This window comes from Epargyreus clarus, unplaced genomic scaffold (genome assembly GCF_041222505.1).
Source record: "Epargyreus clarus isolate Ecla_fem2 unplaced genomic scaffold, WU_Ecla_fem_2.2 ptg000014l, whole genome shotgun sequence".
Classification (NCBI taxonomy): Eukaryota; Metazoa; Arthropoda; class Insecta; order Lepidoptera; family Hesperiidae; genus Epargyreus; species Epargyreus clarus.
Window position 1 is genome coordinate 13,888,495 of NW_027332222.1, and position 24,410 is coordinate 13,912,904.

Here is a 24,410-nt window from a genome sequence, read left to right on the forward strand (position 1 = left end):
CAAAATACCAATAAGATTTGACATGTGATTATTTTGAGATGAAAACAGAAACACTGAATAGAAAACAAGAATTTAAGCAGATATTTTACTTCAATTAGAGCTCTTAGGAATTAGATATTTGTTGAAAATGGCCACATACGACAATAAAGCCTGGCTTCTAAAGAATATTAGAGATGCGTTCATTGCAACCGATGATACAGGTTTGTGCGAAACCGTAATGGCAGGGGAGAATTTTTCAAAAATCTTCCAGTGCAGGGCTTTGGAAGACAAGAAAAGGTTCAAAGAGGGAACTCTCAGTCAGCCCAGTACAAGCAGGGGCCGCGAATCGGGTACAGACGACGAGGACGATAGGGAAATCGTGACACAGTTTGATCCATACCCTGATATGGAAGACAGCGATGAAGATGATTTGTGCGGGAGTTATATTCGCGACGAGGAATTTATATTCAAAAAGTAAATGCTTTAAATTCAGTTATAGTTTGCGTAAAACTGCTAGTCCGCTTTGAATACCGCTTTTTCTCCATAACGAAACAGCTTGTGAAGTGGTGGTAGTTGTGTTGACATTCAAAAAGTGCTCCGTAAAGAATCTATTTTGAATAAAAAAAATTGATTTTAATGTATCGCGTCGCCATAGTAATTTGTATGACTACACCTGCTCACAACAACTTCAGAGCGGACTAGTAGTTTGGCGCGGACTATACCTACTTACAAGATAGTATAACCTTTCATGATTCAACTGTGGCTGCACCTCCACCACACTTATTTCTACTTTTTCATGATATTCTATGTTCTAGTTTGAAGTAATGCAGAAACTTAACAAGAAATTTTGGAAGTAATCTATGTAGATTACTTCCAAAAATATGATTATTAAATATGATTTGCTATTAATGCACTGCTACTCATGTGAGTAGCAATGCATTAATAGCAAATCATATTATATAGGAATCCAATACTATTTAAGAAATTACCAACTATACCATCAGATTGACTGAATTTTTGTATTTTAATTAAATTTCATACATAATCATGTGATTATACATGTTATTTGTATCCAAGTTCTTGACGTAATGTAAGATGTATAATTTGAACTTACTTTTCTGTGAAATTTTTGCCCATAGTATTCATTACATATCAGAATAAAAATTGTTTGAACTACTTATCTAGGAACAGACCAAACACAGCACAGAGACTAGACAAGAAGGAGCAGGCAATGAAGAAGGCAGCTAAGATAAAAGTAATAAAATGGGAAGACACATCCACACAACTCACAGCTGAAGAAATTGACGAAGCATTTGCCAAGTTAGAAGTAAAGAAACTACATAAACAAAAATCTTTACTAGCGGAACAGTTGGAAAAGTGTCCAGAACTACCCCACCGCCAATACTTGGAGTATGCCAAATTTGATGGCACTGCACAAATGAAAACTCCAACTAAAACTTTCAAAATTTTCATGACAACACTCCCAGAAAAGCATCAAAATTACCCTCTGATTGTCTGTGTCATTGCAAACTCGAAAATCAAGGATTTGATTGGATTCATATGCTATAAATACAGGTATTACTGCACAATGAAATGAAAACATCAATGTAAACAAATTTATTGTAATTGATTTTACAATTTGTATTTTTTTAAACTAAATAATGATTAACATTTTCGAATTAGTGGTTGTTATTTGTAGAATTTGAATCAGTACCTTGCTTATAATACATATAATGATATCTATATTTTTTACAGCATAGAACATCCAGAAATAACCCTTGGATCCGTTCATGATTATGGTCTTTGTCTGGCAGAAGATGACGGAGAAGTAGACTGGGCATTTCCTTGCCTGGACGCCAATGAACCATGTTCCAAATTTGGTTTCGCTTGCCTTGGTCTAGTGGACCTTAAGACCAAAATAGCACTAAGTCAAGTCACTACTCCCATACCAGATATTGAGTTACCGTTCCATATTGGACCTCCTTTTCATTTCTTTCAAAAGCCTTCTGATTCTGGTCAAAGTCATATAAATACTTCCAAACATAGTGGAGGAGAGGGTGAAGCTTCAGAAATTTTCAGAAAAGCTCTAGATGAAGGTAAAATTATACTATTAAACTAATTTCGATATTACATCCTAATATTGTTAAAATTGCCATCTTCTTCCTCTTCCTATATTGTTAAGTCAATAATGATTTAATTATTTTAGACGTCAAAAGATTCTCACAGTCAGGAATCATTGCTGATGCACCACAAGAAAAAATATTCAGAGTAAACTTATTGCATAAAATGCGCGCAAATACACCAGTGCAACTTGGTATATCCTTGGACACAATAGAAATTGTGCCTTTTGTGGCACAAAAGCACGCATTCTGGGTATGTATTTTATATATAAAATAAGTATGCATTTACGAAACAAATCAATGTGTGCAATGCACGTGCATGTATATAATGTAATTAATTCTTTTTATTTTCAGTCAAGGCCAAAATATTTTAGGCACAATATTAATTTAATAGCTTGGTGTCAGATTTTGGAAGAAAAAGCAAGTAGGACTACTTTTAGGATAGTGTATTCACCTAGTCATGACACAGCAATGAATGAAAGGAGCAGTTCAGGTAAGGCAGTAATTTTTTTTAAGCATAGTCAGTGGATGCTGTAATAGTGTTATGTTTATGTCTAAACAAATTATATTTTGGAACCTTAATGTTACATACAGTCATTGTCATCATTGGAACTATTATTGTTAATTAACAGAATAAAATTCTCATATACTTCATTAACTTCACTAAAACTTATTTTTTATGGATTTATGTGTCTTGTTACACAATATTTTATGTAGAACTTATGAAACCTTTTATATTTTACAGGTAATACTAATTTCTTCCATGCAAACACAACATACAAACTGCATGATTTTGAGACCGACCATGACACTGCTAAAACTATAGTTGAAAAGGTAAACACTATACTAGATTTACGGAATAGTCCGTGCCGCCGCGAATACAAGACTGCCAAAGAGAAGAAACTTCAAACTAGACGGAGTTTCCATACAAAACACTGAGTTTTGAAAATGTAAGACTGCTTTTTAATGTTCACATGAGTTCCTGAAGCATATTGTCAATGTGGTATGATGACTGAAAGGCAAAGTTTAACAGTTTCTGTTCAATGAAATGAATTTCATCAAATCCTCAATGAAATCTGAATTGTTGCAGTAAGTTCACACTGCAAATGCCCAGTTGTTTTTATACCAATAAAGAACATAATATACTATATGCTGAGTATACAAGTCAAAGTACACTGATATTATTATTAACTGCCATGATGTAACTGTGCTGCCGTATTTGTAAGTGTCATCTGTGGTATAATGTAGAAGAGCATTTCCATATTCAGTATCGATAATTTAATAGGATATCTCAATAAATTAAATAGGGGTCCATGATTGCAACTAAACATTTTATATGGATGTCATGGGCTAATACTAGTTTATTAATGTATAAATTGTAATGTAAGCCTTATATATGTTATCATACTATTAAAATAATTTATTCCGTTAATCAGCCATATATTATAATTGCAATTGTTATAAAACCAAGAATAGTAAAATTTTCAAAATGTTTATTTTTAATATTTTCTTTTTGATATCAATCTACAAAAAGGATTCACATTTTGGTGTATGTATCTTGTATATTTTTTGTAAAAACAGAAAAACTTGATGTCTCAAGTGAAATTTAATTTATTTTCTATTTGAATTACTTGTAAGCTATCATAATTATGGTAGAAGTTTATTGAGTTCATTCTGAACTTTGATCAAAACAAGCAAAACTGCAGATTTCACTATATAGACTACATAATTATGGCGTTATATAACTGTCTTTGTACTAATGCTATATAGTACGTATATAGAACCGTCGTACTATAATGCCTAACACCAATTACTTATTAATTATATTAATGCAGTTTTAAAACAGAAAAATGGTGCACTTTTCTTCATTCTATTTTTCAATAACTATTTTGATGATTTATAAAATTTATTTTCGTGCATACATAAGATTTTCACTGCAATGAGACTTTGTCATGATAAAATTATTTTTATATACCTGTATAAAAATAATTGTAATAGTAATTTCCAAGTATTTTAACAAGAATAATTGAAAATTGTTTTATATCACGGCGTGCGTAAATTGACGTTTTACGCACGCTTCGCGTGCGCAAAACCCCCATTTCCGACCCCGTAATATAAAATTTTATACAACACGCGGACGAAAAATGTTTTTCTGACTCGTGTGATTGCAGTCCTCGCCTGCGGCTCGGCCTGCAAACTCACACTTGTCAGAAAAAAATTTTTCGTCCTTGTATTGTAATGTACTATTAAACAATGTTTTTTTTAATGAAATGAATTGCTTGAATGTATATAATTTATTCAAATTGAATTTATAAAATTTGTAAAATGAAATGATATTATTATTGAATTATTCATTTACGTGTAATGAAATATTGAAAATAAATTGTTACAAATGATTAATATTGTGAAGTATTTTGTTTTTGGGAGTCCTTTACACTAATAATTTGAAATTCATCATTTAATGTTACTTCTAATGGTTACAAAAAATATAAAAATGGCACAAATTAATTTCCAATTAGTATAATTAAAAGTATTTACACTATACTAAAAGCTATTTTATGTACAACGTACACATGATGATTATTATCAAACTACATATTTACAAAAGTATAAGAATATAAGTACAAACTAAATATGTGTTAGTGTTAAATAACAATGTGCATTTGCTTTGCAGCTTAGACTTATAGGTTACCTGCTTTTAGCCAGTTAGAATGCTTTGTACAAGCAGAGTGATGTTATAATTCGGTTATATTAATTTCTTTGCACCGATGCTTGAAATGGACCTGGGCTTCACCCCATAGAAAATCTAATACAGTATTTTAAGGTTAAAAAGAACTATTTTCGGGTATTTTCTCATAAGTGCCAGCCAGCTGCTACAATTTTGATGTATGATTATCAATATATCCATTAACATTTCCATACTCCCAGTAAGATTCTTTCTTTTGTTCTCTGACCAATTTTCTTTTTTGTTGTTTGGTAGCTATTAGCTTTCAACAATTATTTTCTTTGGAAACTATGAATGCATCATAATTACCGCTGTGGCAAATCCCATTCATATTTTTTCAATAATGCATAATTATATACATAGGATATGCACATAACATAAATTGTACATTATCTTTCTAATGTGACATCTACAAGATTATAATTGTTTATAATCTCATGGATACACATACATACAAATATTACACATAATATTGCTTACTTATAATAATATAATGTTTGTTATGTTTTATTTTGAGTTTTATTAGTATTGTAGCAAATTATATGTATTTTAAAAATTAATGTATGTTAAATGATATAAAATAATTTTGACTTGAACTGCTAAATATACCAAACAAGTTTCATATTGATATCACGAATTATTAGTATCAATATAACATAAAATACATTTACTCATGTACATCCTTAACAAAATATATACAAAATCCCATCTTCATCCATATTGTCTTATCATTCAATTGTGCTATTTTCTAATATATACTCTGTGACTTTATTCATTTTATCCTCACAATTCTGTAAGATGACATTATCAAGTTCTACAGCTCGCCTGTGCAGAGCTACGTTTTCCTTTACAGATTTATGCAGTTTCAACTGGCTTTCCACAAGTTTTGATAGATTCACTTTTGCTTTTAGGAATTCAATGTCCTCATTTGATAACGCTGCATAGGACATCCTTGACCGGCTTGGAGCTTTTGTGGCCATCTGGTACTGCCTGAAATTAATATTCAATTAGTATTCTTATCCATTGGTTGAATAACATGTACGCTATTTAATTAAAAGTAGTGTCTCTCAGTAAATGGTTGTAGAAAGTATATTTTACAAATTTATATCATAGAACTTACTGTCTAAGATCATGGTATTTGTTTCGCCTGCTGTTTACTTCTTTTTTCCATTGCTCTTTCTCAGCCAGAAGTGTTTGATAATACCTGAAATTATAGGAAATACAGAGATGTAATACCATAAAAAATGTGATATGTAATGAAAGCTAAATGGTTTGGATTACAAAAAGCCACTTAAGACTTTGTTTATGGAGGCTCCATTGCCATTTGCCATGTTGCCAAACATATGCAGTCTATGAATCTGCACCTGGCTAATGTAGTGAACTATAGCCTAAGCTTTTATAATTCTCATTAATATTTATGTTCAACAATGGGGCACTGTTTATATCTAGATGATTCGCAAAGTATGAATTATGTACTAATGTGTCATACTTCCTATAGCGCTTCTCGTTTGCTTCAATAGTTTGTTTGCAGGGATTTGAATCAATATCTTCAGATATCGGCTGTGGTACTGAAAAGAGAAATGACTTTTAGTCTCGTATTCACATTAGTATAACAAATCACTTTACACATTAGAGCAACAAATACACACGTATGGAATCGCGTCTTTCGAAAAATGTAGATCGCCTTCTTCTAGGTGGCGATTTAAACGATTGGTGGGCCTCGTTGTCGTTCACAGAGGTTTCCATTGCCTGTTTATTGTGGTTTTCTACGTTTATTCAACTTAAAAATCTAAAATACACCTTAGAAAATTTCAAAACTTTAAAAACAAATTGACGTTAACGAAACGGACGCCAACATTGACATTCGGATATTTATGATCGGATACATGTATTCACAAAATTTAATCAATTTATTGTTAATGTCATAAGTAAAAAAAATATATCACAAATATTTTATGTCTCCATACGTATATTTACAAAACGTGAACTTTTAAATCAAATAAAGCAGAGACACTATAAAGCATTATTGAAAAGTATCAAAGATATAAAAATCTCCTGTCTCCTTTTTTTCACAAAAAGCATTTTGTACTACGTTCGGTTTACCACAAGTTATATTATTGTTAAGAATTCATGCAATGCAAAAATAACTTAACAAAAGTTACCGAAACAATAGTGTAAGCCTTGATTATCCTATTTATAAGTGAAAAGTAACGTAGCTAAAGATAAACAATTTTTTTATAGGTTACAAAAAGTTTTACCTGCTCGCAATAAAACCCTACAAGCTTATTTTGTCATTTCAGGAAAGTTAGATGTAAAAGTAACATGCACAGTGCAATTGTTAAATTGTTACAGAAAGTATTGGATAATATTATTTAAAATTGGATTACTAAAAAATATATCGTTGTTGCGAAAAGAAATTCGTGAAACGGATTTTTTTCATAGCTTTTGACGTATTTGACGTTTGTTTGCTACATCCATCAACTATCGGTAAATATAGTTATATTGTGTTATATATCTGCCGCATATGAGTTTTCTGGTTTTTTTTTCGTTTCGGTAAAATATTCGGTTGCTAAAATGTCTTGTTCTCACAGGAGAACCTAATCACCGATGGGTAAGACCAAATCAGATTAGTGTTATTACTTTCCGTCGATAAAATTTCGTTTTTGCATCGACTCTGTGAGTGAATTAAATGGTGCGATGTTTCCCAACAGCAAATAGTGATGGAGTTCAATGAATGTCGTACAAATGAGGTATTGGACCCGGTAGATATTGAGTTTTTTTCGGATCGATCTCGTACTCCGAGTCCGTCTCCAGTGCTGTCTACAAATGTGTGTTGCGACTTGGAGGACATATTGAGCGACGTAAGTATTCCAGTTTCTTAAACAGTTTGAGCATACATTGCTTAAGCCACCTTATCACTGCGTACTGTGCTATGTTTTCTTTCGAATACAGGTGTAATTAACCATATGTTCTTTAGCAGTTAGGTGGATAGTGAAAATATAGGTAATTACTGCTGTGTTACCTTGACAAAGGTATTTATGTACATATTTATTTTTAAGTGCATTTTATTTGTATAACTTTTATGTTTTTGTAAAGATATTGAGCATTTTCATAAAAAACACAGTATTATTATTAATATATTGTGCATAAGGTATGAGTGTTTGAATATTTATTTACTTTTATAAAAAAAACAATGTTTTTTTTTGTGCTAGTCTGGTACTTCTCCTTAGGTTCCATTAAATAGGTCATAAGTGTAAAAAAGGTAATAATAAAATTATATAAATACTTTAGTATGAAGTAAGTGCATAAATATCTTAGACCTTTAATATTGTAATAACAGATTTTAGTGATTAAAAAAGTACAAAATTTTTAACTGTTTTAATTTGTATTTTTATATTATTCTCTAATACTATTCTCTGAATTTTAGGCCATATCAGAATCCCTCCAAGGTTCCCTTCGGATAAGTCAAAGCCAGTTAATCAACCAGGAACTCACAATACGTCCAGAGGCAAACATAGAGTCTAACGTTCCGGAGGGCCTTGATCTCTATAAGGTTATCTTTGAAGTTGAAAGTGATACGGAACCAAGGATGGGTGATCTAGATGGAGCCACTGTTCAGAAAACAGAAAACACTACAAAGGACACAAAGGATCAAGTGAGTTGACTCATATTTTCATACATTGTTTAACTTTCTACGAGATTATAATATAATTATTATCATTTAATTTTCATGTTGTTTCAACCTAACATATGCCGAACTTCATTGAACAACATAAGTATTAAATATTACTTTAGTCACATTTATCTCTAACAGTGATTTGATGAATATATTTAAAAACATTTTAAGTTAACTCTGATATGTGATATTCCATATTTTAATAATAAATCTAGTCCATACTTTAATAATATCTTTGTGGTTTTCTATAAACTAGGATAAAGTAATTCAGGTACAGTAAATCAGCTAAGTTATTCCAATGAATAGATCTATCTGGCTTACTGAAGTTTGACCAAGGCACAGCTGTGCATTTTTATTATTATCTAGATTTTTCCAAATTCAACTATTATACAAATTAATATTAACTTAAGGTAAAAGTTAAGTCTGCTACTCGCATATTATAAAAACAAAAGTACAATCGGTACATTGCTTTATCATGCAGTAGTTTGTCTCTGTCAGTAATCAAATTCCGCATAAATTGTAATTGCTATGTTAATCAGTCAATTGTAAATTAAATTTTAATTGAATTACGAGTAATTTGAGGAAGTAACTTCTCATAATGTTTCATAAGATAACAAAAAAATGTTTAGTGTTTACTAGACTTTATCTTGCATAATTTGCAACAAAAATAATCTTTGATTATTGTTGTAAGTTATAATATTGATAACTATGTTGGCTCATTGTTATCAATAGTAGAGTAACTTGTGAACATAATGTGTGTTTTTTCGTGTGGTTTTTTAAACTTAATTTTATGAATTACGGATTAGTTGTTATAGTAGTGACAGTTGTTATTGTATGTGATAATAGCAAGCAAAGTCTTAATGACAATTATTGTTAGTAAAAGTGTTGAAAAAAGGTTATTTTTTACTGATTTTGTGGTATCAAATATTGTTTTTTATGTATTTTTTTTCTTTGGATATTATTTGTTTCTGTTAGCCAATCTCGTTAATAGGTTATTGATTAAAATTCCTTGAATATATTATTTCTTGCAGATAATGCATTATACTAATAATGTTTGACTGTAAGGGATTCATACAATAAGGTACACATTTATTTTCAACTGACTTCCCTATCTCTCGTGGTTATCTATTTGTTGCATATATAAATTTTACTTATTCTAATGTACCAGAAACATTTAAATACATTTACCACATGAAAATAAAATATTGGTAGCCCATAGATTTTTTTTTGCTATTTTTTTTGCAGTAGAAACGGAAGTAGTACTAGAGACAATTACATGAGTGAGAGTTATTTTTTTAAATGATCATCTGCATTGATGCGTGAAATACGCACAATTAGCGGGCGCAAGGCTAATTGAAATAATAAATGTTAACAATCAAACACAGAAATAATTAATCTAATTAATATTCACAATGATTTAGCATGACCAACGAGTGTATACAAATTAATTATTGGACGATATAATAAAGCTTATATCGACATAGTAGCTATTGTGTTCTTTGAATTTATTTGACCGTAGATGGTTGAACTGGGGCGCCAATTCCCGCGTCAAATTGGTTAAATGGAGGCGACGAACACGTTCAGGATTGCCTTGATGACGTGTTTGCGATCATGCATCAGTGCTACAGTTCACACAAGTGTATGCATTCACAGATTGTCTGATGGAATTTTCATCTAATATATTCTTATATATTTAAATCAGCTTCCATATCTGTCTGTTCACAGAACTCGAAAACTAAAAAATATTATATGCTGTGTTAAATAATAGATACAAATCGAAAAACTTATAAAATGCATATGCGTTAAATTCTTCGGTGTTGATACCATTGTCCAATTTAGGATATTATGATACTAGCCAGCTTTCGCATCATAATAACTCTGTACTAGCTAGTAAACTAGTATATTTTATTGCTGTTAGAGGATCATCTTTCCTTATATTCCATAATTAGCTGCACTAATGGTTATATTCTATAAGTTATTCCTTCTGACGGAACATTTAATATATTCATATAAAAATCTATTTATGCAATGGAACAAGCTTTTATTTCTTGCTTTCACGACAATATTGGAGACCTTTTTATACAGATCTATTTATATCATTAACAATGTTTACGCTATTCGATATTGCGAAATGGATTCTAACATTGTTCAAATCATGTACGCCAGCGGCAATGAACCATAAACTAAATTGACCGAACCAGTTAGCCGATAAGTTTCAGTAGCAATAAAATTGTTATATGCGCCCATTACGTGCCGTAACAATCCAATCACTGGTCCAGTGTATGTATTATTTATAATAATATATAGTAAAATTGTCATAAAACAAAAAACTTTTGACACTTTTTTTTAGAAAATGATAGGTTCCAATTTTAATAACGTTAAGGGGTTAACTCATAGCCCTACTTTTGCTGCTTGGACTACTTGAATAGTTGGTGCCATAAAGATACGAACACAAAATGCCCAGAATCAAAAAAGATATCTAAATTACAATAATGACCCAAAAATCAAATCAAATCTGTTGAGCAAACCAGCTACGTGGAATTAGTATTAGTTGTTTTCGACTTTAGGCTTTATGAACCATTATGAACATAGTATGCGATTTTGTGTTGTAAATGTTGGCGGATTTGCTTGAGAAAAGCTAGTAACGAGCATGTAATATGTACCTACGTATCATCATACATACGTATTTTTCGTACTGTATCGCAAACGTTCTCTAAAAAGTTCCAATTAGCAATTCGGACATCGCAATATTTTGTAATGAACGAGTCGTAGTTGCCATTGTTAGAGAATCATTGTACTTTTTGAAATGCAGCTAGAATATTTACAATACATTTTGCTTTGAATAGTTTGCATTTTCTGACGCTTGGATAAAACAATTCATCTGCGGTAGGGCTTCGAACTACTGGCCAGCTATATAGTAAGTGTACATAAACGATAGTAGAACGTGAATAATAGATATTGTGTTGAGTTAATAAAAACCGATGATCCGTAAATCTATTGTAAAAACCATAAAATAGAAGTGAAAGCGAATATGGCACGATAGGTAGGTTTTCTCGTTATTTACAGTCGTCATTTGTAATCGTGAGCATAAACCTATACATATCACTCCGGACTGTGAGTCTTAAATATCTCTCAAAATTAAAGGAAACCTGAATAATTAATTGTAGAAATTGGACCTTAATAAAAAGAAATCAAATTAGTTTTTCTAGCGTGAGAGATCATATTCGTATTAGCGTTTAGAGAGTTTTGATGGCACGACGATACTGGCCTCCAGGAATTTTGTAATCTTATTTCATAGCTGGATGATCGCAGCGGCAGTTTATTGTGTAAATGTCGTCGGAATGTTTAGTTTGTCTGACATTTTCCAAACCCTCGTAATGCCAGCTTTTCTTTATCTGACATTTACGCACGAGGTTTATTGTGTACCTAACTTTATATACGATTTTGATTAACTGGTCTTTAATATAAATACCTTTTTAATATGGTACTTTAAATTTGGCTTTACGATAACTAGATTTGGAAATTATAAAATAATATATAATATATATAAATAATTTTGTTAAGTCTATCTTTCTAACAAAAGTGAATAAATACTTGTTCTCTTAACTATATTAACAGTAGTTACATGCACTTATACATATTTTCCGATGGAATCTATATTCTTATGCAAATGCTAGTTGTCTTATTGCAATCAAATGCCGCAAAATGCAGCAATTTGCACAGCGTTTGTGACGTGCGGCGTCGCCGATTTTGGCGGTGCGGTACTGCGATACTTTTATGTGTCCACAAAAATCAATTTATACTATACTGTTAAATACCAAAGTACACAAAAAGTAATTGAAACTCTCGTCGATAAGTAGGTACTGTGACACTAAAACATAAGAAAATATAGCTCTTATCAATAAATATGTTAAATATCCCATGCATTAACTGGCGTGGACTGTCGATTATGTTCGCTTCGACTCGTGCACTCGGACGTTCTCGGCCTCTAATTGTGGAGTTGTTTTGGTTTGGCCCATTGTGCGTCCATTTAGTTCGTTGACGCAGACGTCTGCGAAAACACCTTGGACCCGCGTACTTCCTTGAATTATCGCTTAAACTTCAAAGGACGCCGGTATTTGCTTTAGTAAAATAGCCACTTTTAACTTTCGAGTTATCTCAGCGATATTGTTTTTTATCATCCGTGTCCGTTACCGAATATCAGATGTGTCACAGCTGTTGTAAGGGACAACTAGACATGATACATCATTTGGGCGTCTACATAGTATTAACTTTAGTTCGTGGTTCTTTGAATTATATAATATAAATATTTGCGTACTTTAATACTCTTGGTTTCTTATAATCCTGATATTTTATTAGTAAAAACGTATAGGAACCGATACCGATACGGTGTTAAGTAAACGCATGATAGTGTAGTTTGTGTTCATTGTGTTAATGACCGCATACTGAAGTGATTGTGTATGGAATTCCGTCTGTGTTCAATGATATAATTAGTGATGAGCATCACCAAGATAAATGGAAAGGTAAATATTTTCATTTTTGTATAATTTTTTGAACTTTTGTGTACTCACGGCCTTTTATACCCAGTTTGATAGCGGACGGTTAAGTTTTAAATTGATTTGCGTTTCAGAATTAATTTATATTGACAATTATAATAATTTTAGTGAAATGTAGGAATAGCTATGAAAAAAGAGAAATCATTATAAGTTAATGACGGGCTAAGAATGTTATTCATTATTATTATATTAATAATTGAATTATCAAAAATTTTATTCCTTGCTATGTATCCTTAATACTCGTTGAATGAAATTGTTGAAATGAGTTGAAAAAAATTTAACAAATTCAATTTCCACGGGAAATTGGTTCTTGTTATACAAGTTAAGGAGGAAAACTATGATGGGACTGTCGCTTGTGAAGTTTATGGACAACTGTGGTTAAGGACAACTGTGACCTGCTCCAAACAGTTTGAAGAAGGGTTTATGGGTTTTAGTTTTCCGAGGCGTTCCAGCTTAGTCCTCAGAAGTAGCGGCGTCTCTGTGGACGACCTCAGATAGGAATATCTAATCCTATCTGGGGTTGATTACAGATGTCCATGGGCGGCAGTAGCCACTTACCGCAGGACTGCATGGTCGTCTGCTACTCCTATATTATATATAAAAAAAGATGGGTTGCTTACTATGTCTGGGGACTGACTTCGAACGTTTCATACACGTTCTCAAAGAGCTTGAAGGACATAAACATATTTTTTACACATAAATACAAAAAAAGTAAAAAGTATCGTTACGTCTCTTCAACCTTTAAGCCCGAAGAATCCATACACTTGTATATATGCAAACATAACTCGTAATACAATAAGGACCTTCTTATTAATTCAAACACAAAGATTCAAATCCTTGCGTAGGAGTCTGCTACCTACGTATATTGTACGTAAAGACTAAAGATTGTGCGGGAACTTTTCAAGTCTTTAATTAAAATACGTAACGTTTACCATAATCCCTATTACCATGTTGATATTGCTGTACGTAATTAAACGATGATACGAAACATATACAAACGATTAGGTATATATTATGGTTATTACAAGTTGTCGTGGGCAGTGTGATTCATTGACAGCTGGAAGTCACAGTTTCGTATTCAAGCGGGTGCGGTGTGCACATGTGTTATGAATATTAAGTAGCCGGATAAAATATCTCTATTAGTATTGTGTTTTTATTAAATAATTGTGTTTGAGAATTAAGTCTGGTGTTTGAAAATTAAGACTGACACGATGACCTATGGAAAGTCTTCGCAAATATTGTATAAGGTATCCTTTAAATTCTTTTAAGATCAAAACAGTTAGTGATCCTCTTTAATTTCAAGTTCATATTTAAGTTATTCTGACGCATTTAGGCCATGGACCCTGTGAGTAGATTTAAATAGGATATTATTAGTAAAACTTGATTAAAGATGCGTTGATACTCCTGAGGACTAAGTCAGAACACTTAATATAGGTATGTGCTTACCACACCCTTTAAATAGGATCTCAGAAGCGCCAAATATGTAGCTGCTACAAATCAGAAATACAGGAATTCTATTACTTCAAGTAACATTATATTTATGTTTTTATTAGTAGTTATGTAAATACCAACGCATTCCATACACGTTATCTTAAATGCTTCTGTAATTAACCAGTTTTCTTTTCTAATGTTGTATGTCCACCGGAACATAATTTACTTTATTTAATGAGTAAGCACTCTTTATGTATGTACTTTCAAAACAATTAGAGTAATATTTTTTAGTTTAATTGAGTGTAAACGAATCATGATATAAATATTATAAAATTTTGTGACGTCATTTTGCAAATAAACATTGAACCTCACCAAACACAGCTGTGACATTGACATTGCGTACAGGAGGTCTGTGTGGGTCTTTTGAGGAAAACGGAGATAAAACGCTAATAAGTTCGAAGCGTAGATTCTGGGATACATATAGATATTTACACTATTTAGTGAATGAGTATAATATCCTTATTTTCATTCATTTCATAAATCGTGCCTAAATACATAGTAGGTATACCTATTATAAATGATAATATATTTTCATTCAAAATTAATTGACATACTTATATGAAAACTTTTAAATATTTAATATGTTTAAAGTGACGTAAGGAAGTATGGTTTACCTGTCTAAATTCTTGTAACATATATGGTTGTTAATTTAAAACAGAATTCGTATTGATGATTAAGTTAACATTCTAAATAATTGTTTACATAAAAAAGGACTCGCAAAACACATATATATCGGTCACTATGTGTGTTAAATCAAAACGTATATTTTAAGAACTATATCTTATAAGTACATATATGCACATAATCTTTACAACAACTGCATTCAACATCTGCATTTTCGATTTTCAAATTCTAAATATTTACATCTATGATATGTGTATATATCGTGCACGTATCGAAAGCGAACTAAACGCGGCGTTTGTTTGTCGATAGGAGTCGTGCCGGCATGTCGGTGGCTCGAAGTTCTACGAGATGATGGAGGGCTCGCCGTCCGCGGACACGGCTACACCGTCGCCGACAGAGAAACACGACCACATGAAGCCCACCGAGAGTGATGATGAAGGTGAGTAACGTATCTTAGGTTTTGTAACACTTCTCATATCCCACTCTCAAAGTACTCTTACCCACAATAGGCAAAGGCCTGGAATATACTTCAACAGTATGCTCCAATGCGAATTGTTAAATTTAGGAATAATTTTAATCCGCACTTAGGCTTCGACAATATTTAATTACGGCTATCTAAGAATACGGGACTAAAACGGGAATGGCGATCTAATGCCCTATTACCCTCCGAAGCACGGATTCGCGCATGAAATATAGCCACTAGTGTGGGTTACCTATTAAAATTTGACCGCATTAGTCGTTACTTATTATTGAAGATCAGTTGAGAAGTTACTTTCTATACAAGCCGCTGAGCTACGCGCTTTTCATAGTATTTATTTATTTCGATACCTTAATTCTCGAATCAGCTCAACTCCACTTTTTGTCAAAATGTTTTTTTTTTATTTATTTTGATAGTAAATGAAGTTGAACGAAATCAAAATAGATAAAAAAAAACAATTTGACAAAAACTGGTATTTTCTGATTTGCGAATTAAGGTATCGACTTGTAATTTTATGTTTACCGCTTTTTATACAAATAGGTAGGTGTAAATAATCCAAGACCTAAGTGGATAACATTACACGTTAAGTAGTAAATTAGTCTGATTAGTCAGTAAGAAAAATAGGGCAAAGTGCAGTGGCATAGTGTGCGCCTTTCGAAGGTTAAGCGGAATTTGATACCCTACTTGGAGAAAAAGTATTCCTTTACCTTCTAGTAAAGGAATACCTTCTGGTAAAGGAATACTTTTTCTCCAAGTAGGTATAACCAGCATATCCAGAAGGATATGCAGGGTTTTCATATCACAAACGCGTTTCTCTAATATTTTGAAAGGCTCCAAGGCATTGAGAGTTCTCCACATTGATATCAAAGTAATTAATTCTATCGTTCCTACCACTTTGCCTTACTTTAATCAACAATAGTGCTAATTGCCTTATCACGTAGTAGGTATTAATTGCGACGGTGTTGGCGCCATAGTCGGAACAGCTAAATGGGCTAAGGGTAGCTGTTAACCCTTTGAAAAATAGGCCAAGTTGAACCCGCACACAGAGCCGGAGGGTTAATTTCGACTTAGACGTCTGTAGTTAGAGCAGTGTTATAGTAGATATTTATTTCATTATGATTTTCTCCAAGTATATCAAGTTTCGTTAGCATTGTCAGTTAGCAATTTTCATAGTACTCAGTCTGCCCTTGGTAAAACTGGGATTTAGGTCAGAGGATAAGATTTAATCGCGCTTAATATAAAATTGTAAATGAGCTACGACATTGAAAATAATACAAAGTCGTCACAAATACGTTTGTAGTTTATGTACCTAACTTTTATGACATGACATATTCGGAATAATATTTCATAATACTGGTATGGCCTTTGATGTGGTTTTCCTCAGGAGATATTCTTGGTTTGATAGGGACTGACTTCAAAAGCTTGGGTTTATACGTTGTAAATATTTTATCAAGTGTGAGTTGTGACGGTAACGTTGCATAGATACAATACAGCCAATACAATAGAAATGATGACGGGCGCACACGAGAGTATCCTTAACACACACACATACACACACACAACACAATTTTAAATTTCAAATGTCACATTAGAATTACACAAACGTTTAATCCCTAGAAAAGTTATAAAGACTTTAATATTATAACAATAAATAAAAATAAATGGTTAATATCATTATTATCCAAACTTTTTTCTGTCCTTTTGAGTAAGCCACGCTTGCTATTACTATTTTTCAATATTATATGTATTTGCGTATTAAAGGACGGTTGCATAAAGTTATGCACAAATACATGATATGAATATAGCTCTTTTAATTTTCAATATAATGCTGAATATCTGTATTTAACATTAAAATAACATCTATAGGTATACGTCTGAAATATTATGTTACTTAACAATGTAACGCGACATAGCCGCAGTATTATGAATACTAGGTGTGTACTTGTGGAAACTTGCAATATTTATAAAATATCTTTCTTGGAAGAAACCGAAGTTAATAACAGCCTCGTGCAAGCTCGATACGAAGTCTTACGAAAGTAGGACAAGCCTTAATAGTTTGTCTAGAATTGTGATTTTTTTATGATATCGATTTGTATGTTTCGATGTCTGTAACTTTTCATTTTTGAAGTATTTCAATTTTAAATAAATAATTTACTTTCAAATATAATTATGGCTCATAGCATTGAAGATAGTAGGTATTTGCTTTGATATTGTTGGCGTGTTACAAAATAAAGTCTCAATCGGTGCATCCACCCTTTAAGATTTAGGAAATATTAATGTATGTTAATGTTTATGAAATGAAAATATTTAGTTATTTCGGTATGAAATATCAAGTTTCTACATACACCATAACATATGCATGATCGTAATTTAGGCGCGATAGACAAATGGTACAACTTTGCGCTTAAATGTCGTAGAAGTCTGTATTATGTATTTTGAAATCGTGGTGAAGTGGTTACAAAAACAGAAGTTATTATTGTCTCCAAAACAAATTATTGTAATTTGCTATTATATTATTATGACACATTGGTAAGTTACAGCTTGGAAAGTCCTTTTGTTGTTGTATTAGTATCATAATAATATGTCAGATATTCTAAATATTGCCTACAGTTATAATAAAGTCCTGATTGCTGATGTCATACAGACTCGTCACGGGTACATTACCAACGGATGTTGCACAGTATTATTCTGATACTACCAGCGTCATTCAGATTGAAAATATATAAGTACGTGTATGTAACGCCACATATACCTAACCACGTTAAACGCCGACTTAACGAGCAAGGAAAATACATTAGTTAACGTTTAATGGAGGATGTCTTAATTTGTTTACGCCGCTAAGTAACCTAATTAAACATTTGATTAGGGACTGTCCCAGGGATTGCTATTAATTCAATCATTAGGGATCCTAAATAACCCTTATATTACAATGTAATTGTTTCGTATTAGGTCCTTATGTTACGTACTAAAAGGGTAGTTATAGAAAAATCTTAAACAACCTCATAAAACTGAAACCTACGAGTACTTTACTACTTTATAGCTACGAATGTGCTATTTGCAGCACTATCGATTAGTAGTCTGAACTGGGAATACCAATCATTAGCTATTCTGGAAGAATAAGTGGGGACAAGTCATTTTAAAGATTTAAATCTTTTGTATTTTTATATACAGTGCATTGATTTAAATGTGTGTAGGTGGTGACCTGTTAAGTTATTCAGCGTAGGTGGCCTTGATATTTATAGAATTTTAATCTTTTATGGACAAAGTATTTAATATAGTATCATAATAAGTTAAAAAATAATATTTTTGTTAGTAAAGTGTAGACGCAAATATTTTTTATTTCATTATAGACAATGAAGGACTGTGTACTTTGTTAGCTATGGTTTATGTCTCGGTAAGGGTCTCTAGCTATCGACTTAATGATGTTTATAAGCTTAGAATATTATTGCATTGTATTGTATTGTATATGCAGTTTTAGTGGTACATGACTACTGTTAGTAGACTACTTGACCGTCGGAAGTTTTTTTAAGAAAATAATTTAAGAGTTCTGATCTGATTCATCCCATAATCATTCCAAAATATTGTAACTGACAATCTGTAAGTCCCCTTGATTACACCTATAAAAAATAAACTTTTTAATTTCCTTCCATCGTGCGTGTCACTTACAAGATAATTTAATTAAATATTAATTATATGACAATTTTTATTAACAGTTTCCGACGTGGACCAAGAGTGCACAGTGTTCTGCGGTGTCAGCTACCTCGGCGCGCAGAACATCGCGGATCCCAAGTCGGAGACGGACATCCAGCGCATCATGAAGGAGCTCAGCTCGATGCCAGAAAACCGGGATGGCATCGCCGTGTCCATATCTATACCTGTGTGCTCACAGGGACTCGTTGTGTAAGTTCATCAGATAAATAAACTTTAACTAGAACACTGCTCAGATTTTTGAAGTTATTTGGTGTTCGTAATGATTTGATCATCATCGTCGATTATCTTTAACACAAACTTGAGTGATGTCTAAATAAATTTCAAAGGGGTATCGACCAATCCATATTTGGCTTGCGGTGTGTTATAGTCTAAACTTTTCTCATTCTCAGAGCTAACCCAAGCTCAGCAGTTGGACAAAGGGTTGATGATCAACTGCATCTATCACTTAACAAATTTAGAAAATTATAAATTTAACTCCATACATTTAACTTATACACCCTACCAATACTTAAGTTAATATACTCTTGAAGATTTCGGTAACAAAGAAAGCCTTTTTTCAGGTTATACCAAGCGGACACAAACGTCGTGATGACGCGTTACGCCGTCAACCGCATATCGTTCTACGCGCGCGGCGCCACCGGCTCGCCCGTGGCGTCGTGCTTCGCGTTCACGTGGTCGCACGGCGAGACCAAGGAGTCCGCGGTGTACCGCTGCCACGTGTTCCGTTGCCACATATCTGAAGCTGTCAACCAAGTGTCCAGTAAGTTTCTTAAGACATAACGTTTCCAGTCTATACCAAATGGTTACTTAAGTGTAAAGTTTCGTTACGCAGCCGACCGTACAAACATCTATGCGCCTATGTGGCGTCACTGCCTCTTTGCTTGTCCTCTCTTGCTTCGCATTCACATGATCGCATGGAGAGACCAAAGTATACGCGGTATACCGCGATGCCAGTTATGTCGTTGTCACATATCTGAAGCTGGTAATCAAGTCTCCAGTAAGATTTGGCTTGGTCCTTTTGGTTTGTTCTTAGTTTATGATCATATATTTTGGCATGCTGGGTTGAACAGTTGGCACATTAAATGTTTCAGAAATCTTGATAACCAATTTGTTTCCATAAATAGTAAATATAAAATATGACCCTATGATAAACGGCACACGTATTACACATACTATTACGACATAGGTTGTCTCTAAGAGATCACTACTTGACTGATAACAACATTTATTGCATACATACTCGTAAGTGTAAATGTTATTCTGTTGTTTGTAGTGCCGTATCCCTACCGCGTTTAAGTTTAAGTTATTTATTATCAGTTATTCCATAGTTTAACCGACAGAATTTGGAAAACTGGGCTTAGATAAAGAAATTTATTTAAATTGACAGGCAGATTCAATTTTTATTTGGATTATCGATTTAGACAAAGTATTTATTTTGTATTGAAGTGATGGATGGCTCTTAGCTATAGGTAGTTGTCGGTATACAGATTTTTTAAAATATTATCCCAAATATTCTTTATTTCTTTTTTGTTCAGCCCGTTAGTATAGATATATAAATATTAATTTATTGTATGTTCCCCGGAGAGTCAGCGGTGCTGTAATGATCATGATTGGTGTAACTTGCAACACTATACGTTCTCACTATTGTATGTAGATGTTTGACCATTCAATTATTATAATTTACTCCGATCGACGCCGTGCATACTTCGATGTGTTTGACAACTAAATGCGTTCAGTTAACAAGCGCTCATCTGTGCCTACATACGCAGTTTCTTTTATATACTTTTGTAATACAGTTTTTATAATCCTCTTTTTCTACTAGTGCCTAGGTTATTCATTTCTATTCGAGGTAAGAAGTTCTATGTGTAAGTTTATGTATTTAATCATATTATATATCTGTAATTACTTTGATTGATTGTTTGTTTTTACTAATATAAGCACAGATAGAACCGTGCATATAAGCACAATAAAATGTCAAGAAAACAAGCACTAATCGTGCACCACAACAAAATGTTTCTTAATTATGTTTTCGTAGCCTCACACTGCTTATTTATCAAGAGGCCGTCAATAAATTAAGTTATAAGTGATCCTTTGACTTCAAGGTGGTCGTAAATAAATATGGGAAGAATCTACTGATTCTTCACACTTTGACTATGTACTATTAAATACACCAATATAGCTAGTATATATACATACTTTTGAGAACATTATGCAAAATTCATGTTTTCTGTCATGTATTTCTAATAATACTTTAAACTAGATTCAAACTTTGTGTATTAGCGTGGGAAGATTTCATACGCTGGGATATACCTAATAAGTGAATTTAAAAATCCTTATATGCAATATTCCTTCATATTATGCGGGCGAAATCATAGGCGGAAACTCGGCTGTTTCTTACGAGTACGTATGTACTAAAGTCTACAACCGATTATACTATTATCTGTGTATGAGACGCACCGTACTTGTTAGACTGATTAAAAGATACGGGATTTTTTGTGTCAAAGATATCATTTTCATAACTATTGGTATCTTCTTCAAAATAATTATTTTTAATTTAAAATACTTTGAAGTATTTAAAATATCAATAACCATAATTTCTTCGTGGTACCTTGTATTTATCTATGTGATGTTCGATATGTACATGTGATATACAAACGACGTACAGGAAGAATTCGGTTAACATCGGGTACCCAAAATACCATAAATAGCCCGTACGTAGAAATAAAAAAACATTTAAATGCAAACTTTTCATGTTTTATTCACTCTATTTCAAGTAAAACTAAAAACGCGTTATTATATTTTGTGTAATTTGTGTGTGCATCGCAACCTATTTCATATTGTAGATTAATTTGTCAATAGTCATTCCCCTGTAGCCCATTGAATTCCACATTTCAAACAATGAATCACAGTGGTACCGATAAAGATATACGAATGTTTTCATGACATAGGCGCAATGACTAAATCTCGATATCAGTTTCAATTCAGACGTCGACATAGTTTCATTTGCCGATAACACCACAGTATTGCATTACGGCATACTTATTCTGGAAGGAAACAAAAAAATAAGTGAGAATATTTCATTGTTTAATTATTATTTATTATTATTTCATTCGGTTAACACAATGACTATTCATTTTTTTAAATATTATCGGTAATATTATCTTTTATTTTTGGAATGTATTTCCGGTCGCTTCAATCGTATCACATTCATCAATTTTTCATACCTTTTGGAACTGACCGTATAACTGCATATTATTTTACCATGACTAATTAAAACCTTAATTGGTGACGCATAATAAAATTATTTGTTTAAATTTGTCGACAGGTATATAATCTAAGTAACGTTGTTCTGATGCTTTTCTAGTGTAAATGCACAGTTGTATAGATACGTCACAATAAATAGCTAAGTGTAGGTAGGATTCTGCATTATTCTGATCTCCGAGAAAAAACGTAGTGCTGTAGTTGAATCAATAGTTCAATACTATTTCTTCATATTTTAGAAGCCCGTTAAAGTGATCTAACTCTACACTGTCGAGGTCAAGTTTGTAATTGTACATAAACATTATGACAACAACTATCTGCGAATGAATGACATATGTAACGTTAAATGTGTACAACTGCAGTGCAATACAATGGAGATAACACTACCGTTTATCAGAATAAGGTTACTAATGCGAGCATTATCTAGCCTGTGTTTAAACCTCTCCGGCTTTGACAGTGAACGCTCGCTCGCAGATTTATATTCAGCATATTTTTGGTACATGCGTACATCTTATCATTGTTATCGTGTACCTGAAGTTATTTATAAACAGTTTAGTGAGTGTTGAACCAGTAAACTACTGTTCTTTGACATTGTGATTTGTGACAAATATTCTTGTAAAAAGTGTTTGTGTGTGTGTTTTTAAAGGTAGCTTTTTTTTGCTGCTTTTGTCTTGAATATTGATCGATTTAATTTTTAAATAATATTTAGTTAAATTTCATATAAACTATCCATTTATAAAAGATATTTTTTTCGATAAGTTATGTCTTCTAATATGTTTTTGGCACTAAATACATAATATATAAGTACAAGGTTGTACGAATGTCTGACAAAGTCGAAGGAAGTTATTAGAATCAAGAATGTATAAGAACTTATAAAATTTAGTTACAGTAGGTGTAAAATATAACGTAGACAGACATAAAAGCAGGTTTCCGCCCACATTTATCATAATTAATCGCAACGCAGTTTTAATTAACCCAACTCGGTTGTATCACATTCCTCTAGTAATTTTTGTTTTGTTCAAATATGGAATTAGACTTGAAATAGTATTGTTATACTAAACATTTGTAGTATTATAATAATTATATCTTCAACCTTAACATTCATAATTGTTGTGAAACAAATAATAATGTGTAATTGTGTATCCAATCAGTGAATTGAAAGTTTGAAAACATTAAGAAATACAGTTTATCGTTCTTTTAATATTCAGCAGGGATCATTACCTTGGTTGTTTTGTAACAAACGTGATTCGTCTCTGAATATTTTTGAACGCGGTAGAAGAACACTTTGTGGTTCGACTCCGGCGGCACCAGCGCCACACCTGTTTCTACCTCATAACATTAGCCTTAAGCACTGCTGGTTTGAAGAGTGTGGTAAGGGAGACGTACTTTTTCGAGGCGTTCCAGCTTAGTTCAAAGGGGTAGCGGCGTATCTGTGGCCGACCTCAGGTAGGAATATCTAATCCTATCTGGGATTGATTACAGATGTCCACGGACGCTAGTAGCCACTTACCATCAGGTGGACCGCATGTTCGTCTGCTACTCCTATTTAAAAAAAAAAACAGCAGGGGACTGATGTTTCGTTTTTTTGAACAGGTTGTTTCGCAAAGGCCTTCGAGCGTATACCGCGATCGATGGCGTCGTCGCTCGTGGGCGACCTGAGCGCCGCGCCGTCCATGACCGGCTCGCTGACGGAGGGGCTGGGGCCGGCGGCGCCGCCCATGCAACTGATGCATGTGCTGGAGTGCACCGTGGACATCAAGGAGGCTGATGCTAAAGTACGGTTTTTTCT

At 32.7% G+C, this 24,410-nt stretch overlaps 3 protein-coding genes across 5 annotated transcripts in view; 2 read left to right on the forward strand and 1 right to left on the reverse strand.

The window, feature by feature from the left end:
- Positions 1-7: 7 nt before the first annotated feature.
- On the forward strand, positions 8-4,131 carry Sin1 (SAPK-interacting protein 1). The gene is made up of 6 exons (XM_073079122.1): positions 8-453; positions 1,165-1,554; positions 1,735-2,075; positions 2,186-2,352; positions 2,454-2,592; positions 2,845-4,131. The coding sequence occupies exons 1-6, from the start codon at positions 128-130 to the stop codon at positions 3,036-3,038; spliced, it is 1,557 nt and encodes a 518-aa protein (XP_072935223.1). The 5' UTR covers positions 8-127; the 3' UTR covers positions 3,039-4,131.
- A 472-nt stretch (positions 4,132-4,603) lies between these two features.
- On the reverse strand, positions 4,604-6,710 carry LOC140746944 (uncharacterized). Its single transcript, XM_073079123.1, has 4 exons — positions 6,474-6,710; positions 6,314-6,392; positions 5,945-6,028; positions 4,604-5,814 (listed from the first exon to the last, which is right to left on the reverse strand). Exons 1-4 carry the CDS (start codon positions 6,568-6,570, stop codon positions 5,553-5,555), a joined length of 522 nt encoding a protein of 173 aa, XP_072935224.1. The 5' UTR covers positions 6,571-6,710; the 3' UTR covers positions 4,604-5,552.
- A 566-nt stretch (positions 6,711-7,276) lies between these two features.
- The window catches only part of GAPcenA (GTPase activating protein and centrosome-associated), a 29,053-nt gene continuing 11,919 nt past the window's right edge, over positions 7,277-24,410 (forward strand). For 2 of the 3 annotated variants that reach the window (XM_073079124.1, XM_073079126.1), the window contains exons 1-7: positions 7,277-7,435; positions 7,536-7,685; positions 8,252-8,479; positions 15,481-15,610; positions 19,363-19,549; positions 19,921-20,120; positions 24,215-24,396. In XM_073079124.1, coding sequence (XP_072935225.1) covers positions 7,545-7,685; positions 8,252-8,479; positions 15,481-15,610; positions 19,363-19,549; positions 19,921-20,120; positions 24,215-24,396 — 1,068 coding nt within the window. In that variant the 5' untranslated portion in view covers positions 7,277-7,435; positions 7,536-7,544. Of the gene's footprint in view, positions 7,436-7,535; positions 7,686-8,251; positions 8,480-14,120; positions 14,304-15,480; positions 15,611-19,362; positions 19,550-19,920; positions 20,121-24,214; positions 24,397-24,410 lie in introns of those variants that run through there. The other variant, XM_073079127.1, reaches the window with a different exon arrangement.

Excerpts from the sequence above, each read along its gene's own strand:
- Sin1 (XM_073079122.1), top strand. The coding sequence starts at position 128 with ATGGCCACATACGACAATAAAGCCTGGCTTCTAAAGAATATTAGAGAT. Across the intron at positions 454-1,164 it reads GAGGAATTTATATTCAAAAA|GAACAGACCAAACACAGCAC; the intron begins GTAAATGCTTTA and ends CTACTTATCTAG. Across the intron at positions 2,593-2,844 it reads GAATGAAAGGAGCAGTTCAG|GTAATACTAATTTCTTCCAT; the intron begins GTAAGGCAGTAA and ends TATATTTTACAG.
- LOC140746944 (XM_073079123.1), bottom strand. The coding sequence starts at position 6,570 with ATGGAAACCTCTGTGAACGACAACGAGGCCCACCAATCGTTTAAATCG. Across the intron at positions 6,393-6,473 it reads CGAAAGACGCGATTCCATAC|TACCACAGCCGATATCTGAA; the intron begins GTGTGTATTTGT and ends TTCTCTTTTCAG. Across the intron at positions 6,029-6,313 it reads AACGAGAAGCGCTATAGGAA|GTATTATCAAACACTTCTGG; the intron begins GTATGACACATT and ends CTATAATTTCAG.